General features: G+C 39.1%; 1 protein-coding gene across 9 annotated transcripts in view; it reads right to left on the minus strand.

Annotated features, from left to right (window-relative positions):
* Positions 1–13,000, minus strand: part of COL4A4 (collagen type IV alpha 4 chain) — a 124,075-nt gene that overhangs the window by 61,893 nt on the left and 49,182 nt on the right. For all 9 annotated transcript variants that reach the window (XR_009403044.1, XM_059393614.1, XM_059393612.1 and 6 more), the window contains 9 exons: positions 12,688–12,723; positions 12,416–12,457; positions 7,834–7,914; positions 6,994–7,047; positions 6,664–6,723; positions 5,715–5,759; positions 5,311–5,364; positions 4,247–4,316; positions 3,456–3,560 (listed from right to left, as the gene is read on the minus strand). Coding sequence is in view for 8 of the 9 variants with exons in the window: in XM_059393614.1 (XP_059249597.1) it covers positions 3,456–3,560; positions 4,247–4,316; positions 5,311–5,364; positions 5,715–5,759; positions 6,664–6,723; positions 6,994–7,047; positions 7,834–7,914; positions 12,416–12,457; positions 12,688–12,723 (547 nt within the window). In the remaining variant the exon portion in view is untranslated. The remainder of the gene's footprint in view (positions 1–3,455; positions 3,561–4,246; positions 4,317–5,310; positions 5,365–5,714; positions 5,760–6,663; positions 6,724–6,993; positions 7,048–7,833; positions 7,915–12,415; positions 12,458–12,687; positions 12,724–13,000) is intronic.

Raw genomic sequence — 13,000 nt, forward strand, 5'->3', positions numbered from 1 at the left:
TTCCCTATTATTTAGGGTTATTGGAGGAAAGGACATATTATTTAATTAAAAATATTATTTTTGTATCTTGTGACTTTGATAATTTGGTTAAAAATTATCTGAATGAATATATTAGCACATTTAGTGAGTAAAAATATGGACTCCTATATCATCTATGTGAGACACGGAATACCATAACTTTCATAGCAACCGAGGTTGGTAGGGAGGCATAGAGGTTCTGGATTTGAACCCAAACTTTCTCTCTCCAGCCACAGGTACTTAAGTAAGTTACTGAACTTCTTTAATCATCTATATCTACCCCAGAGTCTTGTTATGAGGATTAAATACAATAATTCACATAAGGAGCTTAGTGTAATATCTGGTAATTACACATGCCCAAGGAATGCTGAGATGTCCAGTGTGTTCAGAGGCCAAAGTGAGTCAAAGATGAATCCTGCTTTCCTGCAACATCTGACCCGCTTGCTGGGGCCTTGGCTAATGACAGCTCAAAGCCTTCCTATGAGAGTGACCACTTCTCACAGCTTCTTCACTCCTGAGCATGAATCTCTCAGTGGAAGACCATAGTTTCCCAAGATGGCCACCATGGTAGCTCTTCTCCCTCACAATGTTGTAGAAGCTTGACACTCTCCTAGCAAGAGGTGACATGTCCCCTTCCTCTTGAATGTGACAGGCTTTTATGACTGTTTGGACTAATGAAGTAAAGCAGGAGTGAAAAAAAAAATATATATATATATTTTTTATATATATATTTATATATATATAACACTATATATATGTATGTATGTGTATGTATATATATGTATGTATATACATACATATATATATATATGACACTATATATAATATAAGATCAAGGCTAGGTCATTAAAGATGATTCAGCTTCTGCCTTTTGAGCCAAAATGTGTGGGATTGGAGTCCTGAGCCACCATGGAAGCAATATCACTGCTCTGAAGCCACCATGCTATAAAGAAGCATGAATAAGTACAGAGAGGCCATGAAAGATAGAGGACAGACTACATGAAAGATAGAGGACAGAGATGCCCAGTCAGTCCCCACTTTTCAGTTCCAGCCATTACGCGGCTGCCACCATAGGAACATCCCTATCTACAATTGCTCAGCTTAGCTCTTAAACCACAGAGTGAGGGGTGATATGTTGATTATTGTTTTAAGCCACTAGGTTTTGGGAAATTTGTTTTTCAGCAATAGACAACTGAAACCCTGTAAGTAATCAGTAAGTAGCATACTACCTAAATTAATAACATTCATTATGTGCATAGGTCCTAGGGCTTTACATATATAGGATATATATGGATAACATTTACATATATAGGATATTTATGGATAACATATAAGGATTACATTATCCTTACTCCTCAATCTTGCAATGTTTATACTTTATAGATAAGGCACAAACATTTGGGCCAAACAGGAGTAATGATAATAACTAACATAGCTAATGATATTCCAAGAACTGTGTACATATTACTGCATTCTGTATACATATTACTGTATACATATTACTTCTTTCAACCCTAATGAGAACTGCACCCTGAAGATGAGAAGACTGAGGCACAGAGAGGTTTAGTAAATGCCTAAGGTCACACGGCTTGTATGTAGTAGAACCTGGAACGTTTTCAGTCCATAGTGTAAATATATAACTATTTTAGTATACTACACTAAGTGGCAAGGCTGGAATTCAGTCACGGGTATCTAACTCCAAACCCTTGCTTACTTCATGATAAATACTTCAGATGATTCTAAAACAAGATATGTATGATAAAGGCTATAGACATATATGTGGACTTAAATGAGATGTGTTCCTGTGGACTTGGCTACTATCTTGTCTTCATGTCATTCCTAAGACTCGTGTCCAAACCCCTACAATCATTGGATGGACCTGGATGCTACCTGGTATCTTGTCTTGGTGCCGTGGAAAATCCTCAACCACCTTCCAACAGGGAAAATGGGTTACAGTGTCTGGCATATAGCAGCCCTGACCACCCATGAAACCAATGAAGTTGTAGCCACCATTAAAAATATTTTTTTTGAAAGTAAAAAGTGGCAGAAAATAAAGTACCCCATATACAAAAAAATATTATTTTGTGGAATTTGTGTTTCTTTTTTCTTTTGAAATTTGTGCTTCAATCATATGTATATGAAAATATATATATACATACACACGCATATATATATATATATACACACGCACATATATATGCAATGTGATGTAAATGCAATATAATATAAAATGTACTTTTTATAATGGGTTGTAGTCAAGATTTGAAAGCCACTGGGTTAGTTCTTTTTAAAAATCTTGTGGAATTAAGAGTCTTTGTGTTATATTTGGTTTTCAATCTGCTAGAGATATGTGTTGTTTACTCCCACTGGGTTTTGATTTCAATCTGCTGGAGCCCTGTTTTTTAACGAACAAGCCTTAAAGGAGACAACTGAGACCAGGCACAAATGATTCCTGACCAGCTGTGTGCTCTCTAGATCAACTACACAAAGCTTTGCCCCCCCCCCCCCTTTGCAGTGGGTTATCTGATCCCACCAAGTGGAAGCTAGAGTCCGGGAAGGTTAAAAATCTTGGTAGTTAACAGATGAATCTCAGGAAACTTCTTACTCCTTCTCAGTAAATATAAATCCAGACACAGACTGGATAAAATCACATCTATTCAAGACTCTCTTCTCACATGTTAAATCCGTTCTCCTGAGTTTACAGAATGCAAATATCCTCCACGCTTCTATTCTTAATCTTACTGGGGATTATTAACCAGCACAGCACCTGAAGGAGTTCAAAGTCCTGTATCGATAGGATTCTTTTCCAGGCTCTTCCTTGCCTATTACCAGGAGTGCTAAGGTGTTTGGGTTTTGTTTGTTTTTGGAGGGGGTGCAAATTTTGGGGAGAGATAAGGACTGTTGTCTTGGTTTTGGTTTCTTAACTAAAACTGAATCACATTTTATTTTTTAATTAATAACATTTTTAAATTCACAATCTGTATTTCCTTTTTTCGTGTAGGAGAGGAACTCAATTTTAACCAACAGAGATTGACTAGGAGAGCCTTCCAGGAGGGTTTTATGACCCTTGGCACCCATTTCCAGATCTTATCTGCCTGTGACAATCTTCCGGGATTCCTCACTACCCGCTCCCCGCCAACCCGAGATGCTGATTGATATTGCTGGGGTGCAGCCAAGGAGTCCGACTTTCTTCCAAGGAACCCGTTCATTGGTTTGAGTTCAGGGGTTCTTAAGCCCAGCTGTCCATTAGAGATAAGGCGATCTTTTGTAATAGCAGACACCTAGGTCCAGGTCCCAGAGAGCCCAACATGCTTGGTCTGGGGGTCTAGGACAGCCATCCGTTTTTTTCCGAGATGCTCCTAGTTGATCTCAGTATCAGCTAAAGTTGAGGGTAAGGATGTGGGAAACCTGGCGTGGAAGAGTCAGTAGAGTTCTACCTGCACAGGCTTCCCCTGGTGGACCGGAGGGGCCGGGGGGACCAGGTGGTCCAATAGACCCCATTTCTCCATAGTGGCCGGGGCGCCCCGGATCCCCTGGAGGGCCTGCCCAAAACAACAACACATGTCAATGTAATAACTGTATACATACATTTTTTTTTATTTTAATTTTTTTATTTTTTTTATAAACATGTATTTTTATCCCCAGGGGTACAGGTCTGTGAATCGCCAGGTTTACACACTTCACAGCACTCTGTATACATACATTTTTAAAATTCACGCACAATTACTTCTTGTGAGGCTTGGTTGAGTGCAGCTAAGACACTGTTCTTGTGATTTCTTATGATGTTAAACAACAACAACAACAACAACAACAACAATGCAGGATCTCAGACTAGAAACCCTTCTCCAACTGCCCCTGCTCTGCAATCACACGAACTGGAGACGCACTGTCTTGCTCGCTGATATGAGTCACTTTTTTCTTGGAGGCAGCATCTCAGTAGGTCTTAACCAAATGATTTAGCAATTTAAAAAAAAAAAAGACCTACTTTTGGAAAGTTGAGATAATAAAAATTTCTGCACCCTAAAATAACATTGGGAGTCATATGCCCATAGAAATGATTCAGATGCACATATCTACCTGCACCTGTAAATTATATATTCTTGCTAAAATGAATATATTTAGCATATCAAATACACAAACTACAGAAATACTGAGCCAGACTCTTCTGTCAGGACCACCTAAATCCCATTTCCTAATAATTTAGAGAAGAACCAAACTGAACACAAACCTTTGAGTGGAAGAGGTGGGGTTACCAAAACCCCCGGTGGTCCTGGGTACCCGCGGTCTCCAGGATCCCCCTGAAATCAACCATTCATACACTTATCTTAGAAATAATAATATTGGGGCACCTGGGTAACTCAATGGGTTAAGCCTCTGCCTTCAGCTCAGGTCGTGATCTCAGGGTCCTGGGTTCGAGCCCCACATCATGTTCTCTGCTAGGAAGGGAACCTACTTCCCCCTCTCTCTCTGCTTACCTCTCTGCCTACTTGTGATCTCTCTCTCTGTCAAATAAATAAATAAAATCTTAAAAAAATACTAATATTTTTCTCATGTTGCCCATAACTATTAGAAGGACCAAGAGTGCATTCATGTGAGAAATGAAGATTACAGGCTGACCAGAAAATTGAATGGTTCATGGAGTTCTGGGAATAACTAAGGCATCTGACCTCCCACTTACATGTAGAAGTAAACGACCAACTGGCAAAACTCTCACAAAAGAAAAAAAATTAACTTAAAAAAAAAAAAAGATTTCGTGCCCATAAATTAGATACCTCTGAAACCATGAAGTTTCTTAGATGTCCTATGAGCATTAGTGTTGAACTTGACAATCTAGGACAAATAGTCTATTCACCTACAATCTGAATCTACATCCTATCTTAACAGCAAATGTTTGTTCCCCTCAATTGTTTCCCCTTACTGCCACCATGGCTTGTCCCAAGCAAATGCTGGATATGGAGTCACAGAGGTACAAAGGAAAAAAAAAAATGAACTAGTGAAAGCCAGAAGCTCTCTACTCCTCTCCCTGATTTTAATTGTGATACCAGGTAATCCCCATGGAATTTCTGAAACATTTGTTATTATTTACCTTCAAAAGATTGAACACTTTCTCAAAGGGAAAACATAATCATTACAACATGCGTTGAAACAATATAAACAAAATTAACTTTGTCTCTTTCAAAAGTTACATTTGTGAATGATTCTTTCAATGATTTTTTTTAATAAAAGAAATTATTTAACATAAGGGATATAGAATTTGATCAGGCTGTACTCAAATACACCTGCTTTTTTTACCTTTGGGCCAAGAAATCCAAATGATCCAGGCTCCCCAAACATTCCTGGTTCCCCCTACAAATAACCACGAACATGCCTTTAAAAATAAAATCTGAGTGGGTGACAAATTATCACATTCTTGTTTAATTTGAATGACACATGCCCACTGAGATTCAGACAGCTGTGGGAATTAATTTTTGCATCTAGAGCTAGATTCCGCAATTTGTAAAATAAATGTGTCTCCTTTTCCAATTAGTGTGTGCATACTTGCATGCCCTAGTACAACTTTTGAATACACTGGATTGCAGTTATGAATTCTGAATTGAATTTAAACATTCAGAATTGAATTCTGAATTCTGAACACTGAATTGGATTTATGAATATGAATAAATGTACTTATCATCTCTACAATTGTGTACATTTACCTTTAATCCTGGAAAACCTGGAGATCCATGGGAACCAGGATCACCCTAATAAATTCACAAAATCAACACAAGCAGAATCAAATCAAAGTGCCTGAAATCAGTTCAATGCATTATTTTTCATCTTACGAAACTGCTTTATGGATATTTCATCATGTCAACAAAGGTAGCCGAATAAAAGGAAGTACATATAAAATAGAGTCTGTTTCTTTATAACATTTGCTATTTTAACTGATCTTCAATTTTACTTTAAAAATTAATGTCCTTGCCAGCGTTTCAACTTAAGAACATTATTTCTTTTTGTTGTTATTCTTATGTTTTTAAGTTATTTAGCCTAGTGCTGCAACTGGGCTAAATATTTTTGGAATCATTGCAATATAATTTGTCTAGAGATTAACAGGTAGTCTGTGCATTATCAGCAAAAAAAAAAATTACCATGGAAGCCAATGTCATCCCATTAACTGCGGAATCTGGAGCCAAATAAACTGAGTGTCCTTACCCATGAGGGCTCTGGTCTCTAGAGTGACTCTATCAATGGTGACCCCATTAGTGGCATGTGTGGTGATGTTTGAGTCCTGATGCTTTAGTTTTTGGTAGCTGCTGCCCCAAGATCAGTACTCTTTCTTATCAGATAGGCTTAAATGAACAACTCCAAGCTGCTATCACACTGACACCAAGCCCCAGTTGTCGCAGGAAATGCCATAATGCTGTTACTTCTCACTAATTCTATCTTCTGCTTGTCCGTTTTATCTAAATGATGTCACTGGAAGAATGTCTTATTGGGGCATTTAGCTATGACGTAATTCTTGTCCAAAATGTATTGCTCCTGTTTGAGAAAATCTTTACTTTTGAATTGCTATAAATATGGATCTAGTTTTGTAAAAATGTGAGAGAGGAAGGCCTCCAACTCACTGATGTGAGCGACAGCATGAGTGGCACGAATGATCCTTACCCGAGGTCCTGAGAACCCAGGGATACCCTTCTCTCCTTTTGCCCCAATTCCAGGTTCTCCCTTAAAGAGATGACAACATTTAGAGGCATTCAAGCAACAATATTTCCGCAATATGAAATGCAAACACAAAATGAGATGTAAAAGTTATTGCCAGCAGCATAAAGAAAAGAACTACCTTTGAAGAGATGCCCTATGGAATTATGATAAAATAGTGAAAACTTCTAATAACATATATCATCATTAAAGCAATGATAAAGAACATGCAAAAAAATTTTAATTAAGATATAGTATTATACAAATAAAAAGAAAAAAGGTATTTCAATAAACTACCTTGGGTCCCGGTGGTCCTGGAGGTCCAGTCACACCAGGCATTCCTTTTATGCCCTAAAAATCGCAATGCAGAAAATCAGGCTCCCTCTTAGTATTTAACCTAGTGAATGCCATGTCTTTCAGAAATTATCTTTTCCAAGAAACATTTTACTAAATTTTAAAATAAAGGATTACTCCTCAATTGTTGCTAGTTAGCAACAAAGGTCCAGGAGTATTTATAAACCTGACATGATTCAGGCCAGCTCTGCGTGAGAGCTGTATTTTGGTGGGGTACAAAGCGCACAACCATAGACCAGGGAAGCAGATCCAAGCTGGGAATGCAGTCCTTGAGAGGCGTGGCTCATTTTGAGCAAATCGGTGAAATTTAATCCAGTAACTGAAAACTGACAAGAGAATCTGCACATGGCATCAGTAACATCCGTACCACAGGCTGACAGAGGACGTGCCCACTACTATGTCCCTGCCACCTTTTCAATCATCAAAACCTCAAGCCCATCTGTAATATTTAAAGGACAACTGGGCTTCCTGGGGTCCTTTCAGCCCATATAATAAAGACAGTGTCAGTGGGGCACTGTATGCTGGAGGACATGTCACAAAGTAGCAGCCCACGCTAGGTCTGTGACTCAGCAACTGAATAAACTTGAGAATGCAGGGAACTTTTCTAAGCCTCATCTTTCACGTCTGTTCAATGGGGCTAGTAGCAGTAGCAATCTGCTGAGGCTGCTCTGGGGTGAATGCAGTGACGCCTGCAGGTGCCCGGCCCTTTGTTGGCACCGAGACATGTTCAGGAAATGCTGGCTCTTACTACTTTATCAAGGCCACACGTGGATTGGCAATTACCTTTTCTCCTTTATACAGACAAAAATCAGGTGGCTGTACCAATAAGGTGGGTCCAGGAGAACCTTGCTGGCCAACTTCACCCTTTCAAAAAAAAATCAAGATAGTAGCAATTTCCTATTAACTTTATTTTGAAATAAGATTTGAAATGAAGATTTTTATCCATATATTGTGGTATAACACATATAATCCTGTGTGTCATGGATTTAAAATGTAAATCATGGCAAACACATCAGGTAATTGAAAGTATTTGTTGTTTTTCATAAGTAATGATATGTATCATTAATAATAAATTTCAAAACCAAAAATGAGTCATAATTCTATGGTCAGAAATCTCTAGTAAAAATTTGGTAAGGGTGCCTGTCTGGCTCAGTTGGTTAAGAAGTTGGTTAAGAAGGCATCTGCCTTCGGCTCAGGTCATGATCCCTGGATTCTGGGATCAAGTCCTGCATCGGGCTCCCTGCTCAGCAGGAAGTCTGCTTCTCCCTCTACCTGCCTCTCCCCGTTTGTGCTCTCTCTCTCTCCCTCTGGAGTGCCCTCTCTTTCTTTCTCTCAAATAATAAATAAAAATAAAAAATAAATAAATAAATAAATAAATAAAATAAAAATGAATAAAAAATAAAACTTTGGTATAGTTCTTTGTGGTGTGTATGTATCCATACACACACACGTATGTGAATAATGTATATAAGTACATAAATTTAAATGTGATCAAATGAAGTGTTAAATATAATTTAAGATATAATTAGGATACTATACAAAATGCATAAACATAATATAAAATACACAGTATGGTTTATATTTTTACATTTTGCTAAAGTTTTAAATTTTTAAATAATTTTATGTTTGTCTTTTATAATGCCATTTTTTGCACATTTTCCAATTATACTAGAAATTTTTCAAAAACCTGATTTTTAGTGCTTATACAATAATTTATCATAGTAATGCGCTGTCATTTATTAAGCCATTCCATTCTGGTTAGATTTAGGTTATATTTTTAGGCTTTATTTATTTATTTGAGAGAGAGAAAGAGCAATCAGGTGCTCCCACAAGTGAGGGGGAGGGAAGGAGCAGAGAGAGAGAGAGAGAGAGAGAGAGAGAGAAACTCCAGAAGACTTCCTGCTGAGTGCAGAGGTCAACATGGGGTCTTGATCTCACCACTCTGAGATCATGACTTGAGCCAAAATCAAGAGTCTGATCCTTAAGAAAGAGATTTAGGTTATTTCTAATTTGTTTTCAATAATATGTTTAAACTCTCTGTAGAAAATAATTAGCCCAAGTTGTCATTTATGTCATTAGAAATGTTATTCTCTTGGGAATAAAATGTCCCCCGAATTGGGTTTGGTATAATACAAGCATTAACGCTCATCCTTAACTAACAGATAACACCTTTTCACTTTTCTATTTCTACTATTCTGCACTTAGACATAGTTAAAAGCAAGTGATAGAGTGGGTCACAGGTGGTTGCAAACCAGGTCTAGACTGACTGCTATTTTGGACAAGTTCCTTAAAAATCTCTCCTAGCCTTTGTTTCCTTGATTCTTCTGAATTTCACTTTCCTTCTTTGTGAAATAAGGGTTATAAGGCTACCTACTTTAAAGTATTATTACTTTGTTAAATAGATAACACACATAAAATGCTTAGTACTTACTGCACTGAGTGAAACAAAGAAGATTCTCAAATATATGACTATTTAGTCATCAGTGTTTTGGGGAAGAAGAAGATTCCCAGTGTATGTGAATACAGCCGGCACTTCACCGCCTACCTACACCTGGAAACTACAGAACAAGCAGGGTAGGGACCTGGGCTCCTTTTTCTTGGTGTAGCCCCGGACCGTGTTGTTGTAGCGGCTGCTCTGAAGATGTCTATTGGCAAACGAATGATTGAACAAATACATAAACGGTACATAGGCAAGTGAGTAACACACACTGGTAACCACAACCATTCTTAGCCTTGCTGTAATCAGCCTGAGCAAAACCGATGAAGGCTGGCAAGCAAGGAAGCCTCTTCAAAATGTGGGTCGTGCCACTATTTTTTTCACGTTGTAAAAGTACAAGGAACATGAATCATGAAGAACAAAATGAGACCACCCATAATCGCATCACCTACTACTTGGGGTAGCGTTTCATGAACAAACATGTTCCATCTGAGAGTTCTGTATGAAAATTCCACAATGATGTTTTCCTTTAGCAGACAATCCAAAAGAATTGAAATAAGCCTATTTTGGATCATCTGAACAACCACCTCGTAGCCAGACATTTCCACCTGATTCTATGACCTGAGTTTGCAAGTGTATCTGATTGCACTGGGGCTGAGGTCTGGAAGCCCATGGGGCCTGCCTTACTCTACAGGGCAGAGTTTCTCAAGCCAGGGGGTTAGCATGAGCTTCTGGGGCTCTGACAAGCACATTCTTAGGGCTCCATGACTTCCCAAGTTGGAAAAACCTTGCTTTACTGTACTTCCTTCCAATCATTTCTCTAAATTAGTGGTTTCTAAGGAGAGAGGGGTAAGCAAGTAGGCACACTACTCCCCCCACCCAGGGATAACTGGCAAGGTTGTGACACATTCTAGGTTGTCACCACTGGGGAGGAAGGGCTGTTCCTAGCATCTAGTGGGTGGAAGCCATCTTACCCCACAATGCACAGGACAGCCCCCACAGCAAGGAAAGAGCAGTGTTGAGGTTGCAAATTCCTGTTTTAAGTGTCTATTTTAATGTCTTGTGTTGTATTGACAAAATTGAGCTTATACTTTTGTAACCTGTGTTTTCTGATCAACACTATAGCATAAGCACGCCTGCACATTGTGAAGTCTTGCAATATATCTCAGGCAATCAAGCCATTTTGTTCAATGGCTGTACCATAACTTATTCAACCGCACTGGGACTCCACGTGAGTGGGGATTGGGTCGGTCTTACTAACTCCCCACATCCAGCATCAGTCCTGGCCTGGCACAGAGTAGAAGAAGCTCAGTATCTACTTGCGCACAGTTGTGGCACGAGCCGCTTACCAACAGGAGCCATTTAGATTGTTTGCAGATGAGTTGTCCTCTTGAAATACCTTTCTAAAGCTTTTTTTTTTCTTTTTTTTTTAATTAATTAATTTATTTTTAAAAAAAACTTTTATTTTTAAATTTTCTTTTCAGTGTTCCAGAATTCATTGTTTATGCACCATACCCAGTGCTCCATGCAATACGTGCCCTCCATAATACCCACCACCAGGCTCACCCAACCTCCCACTCCCTTCCCCTCCAAAACCCTCAGATTGTGTTTCAGAGTCTACAGTCTCACATGGTTTGTCTCCCCCTCCAATTTCCCCCAACTCCCTTCTTATGCTCCACAAATAAGTGAAACCGTATGATAATTGACTCTCTCTGCTTGACTTATTTCACTCAGCATAATCTCTTCCAGTCCCCATCCATGTTGATACAAAAGTTGGGTATTCATCCTTTCTGATAGAGGCATAATACTCTATAGTATCATAGAGTATTCTTATCCATTCATCCGCTGAAGGGCATCTTGGTTCTTTCCACAGTTTGGCGACTATGGCCATTGCTGCTATGAACCTTGGGTACAGATGGCCCTTCTTTTCACTGCAAGTATATCTCTGGGGTAAATACCCAGTAGTGTGATTGTGGGGTCATAGAGTAGCTCTATTTTTAATTTCTTAAGGAATCTCCACACTGTTTTCCAAAGTGGCTGCACCAACTTGCATTCCCACCAACAGTGTAAGAGGGTTCCCCTTTCTCCACATCCTCTCCAACACTTGTTGTTTACTATGTTGTTAATTTTGGCCATTCCAACTGGTGTAAGGCGGTAATGTGGTTTTGATTTGAATCTCCCTGATGGTTAGTGAGGATGAACATTTCTTCATGTGTCTGTTAGCCAATTGTATGTCTTCATTGGAGAAGTGTCTGTTCATGTCTTCTGCCCATTTTTTGACACGATCATCTGTTTCGTGTGTGTTGAGTTTGAGGAGTTCTGGATATCAGCCTTTTGTCTATATTGTCATTTGCAAATATCGTCTCCCATTCCATGGGTTGCCTCTTTGTTTTGTTGACTGTTTCCTTTGTTGTACAGAATCTTTTGATCTAAAGCTTTTCTTTGCTAAGTTTCCTGCCTCAGTGGAAAGGATGGAGGGTGTGAGGGAAGGAGGGAGGGGACAGTGGAGATGGGCGAGAGGTGGGAGGGACTGGGAGCTGCTGTTAAATGGTTTTGGTTCCAGGTATACACTTTTATTTATGGGCGGAGTTAAGGATTCTGAGATAATTTGTGAAATTAAGCCATGAATATCAGTAATTAAACTGTTTCTCTGGATATACTAAATTATCAGAAATGTTCAATTGCTTTTGGCTAGGGTAAAATGCATCATATATATTAATTTGAGTTTAGTGTTAAATTTTGTCAGAACTGTCATTTTACAGTTAAGGGTACTGGCACCATAATAATTCAGCAAAAAAATTCTCAGCCATAAAATTGAGCAGGGACTGGATAATGAACACAATTTAAGTGGTAATCAGAATAGCCTCTGCTGCCTGACCAGCACATACGTTTTAACACCTACTCCTCTGGGCAAAAGGGGAATCTTACCGGGTCTCCCATTTGCCCCTTGACTCCCACGCCAGGATTACCCTGGGAAAGAAAAGAGGAAAAAATGTAACTGCTTTTGAATATTAAAAAGGTAATTACAGGCAAGTAAGACTTCTGGTTAGGCAATTAATTGAAGTTTATTAACTATTTGGGGAAGTCTACTGAGGGAAAGACATAATTCAGACCGAACTCAGCGGTCCCTTAGCTCACTGGACACGGATAGTCTCTGTTTGTTGTATGTTACTCATAGTAACATATTCATGGTCACCCACCTTCAAGCCCGGTCTCCCTGGAAGGCCTGGAGCACCCTAAATCAAGAGCAAAAACACACATATCAGGTAACAGTCACAGAAATCACAATGTGTCTGCGTTGGCTCTCCCATGTTCCTCTTTAGGAAACCCCGAGTTTTAAGACGTGCCTGCTGGACTTTCTCTCATGGCCGGACCCCTTGTTGCCCTGGGGACCTATGTTTCATGATAAACCTACCCTGGTTATGGGAGTATACACAGATTCATCAGTGATAACCTCTCAAACACCCCAACTGTGCGTACCACCCAAGGCTGCAAATTGCTTTTTTTTTTTTT

This window comes from Mustela nigripes, chromosome 3 (genome assembly GCF_022355385.1).
Source record: "Mustela nigripes isolate SB6536 chromosome 3, MUSNIG.SB6536, whole genome shotgun sequence".
Lineage (NCBI taxonomy): Eukaryota > Metazoa > Chordata > Mammalia > Carnivora > Mustelidae > Mustela > Mustela nigripes.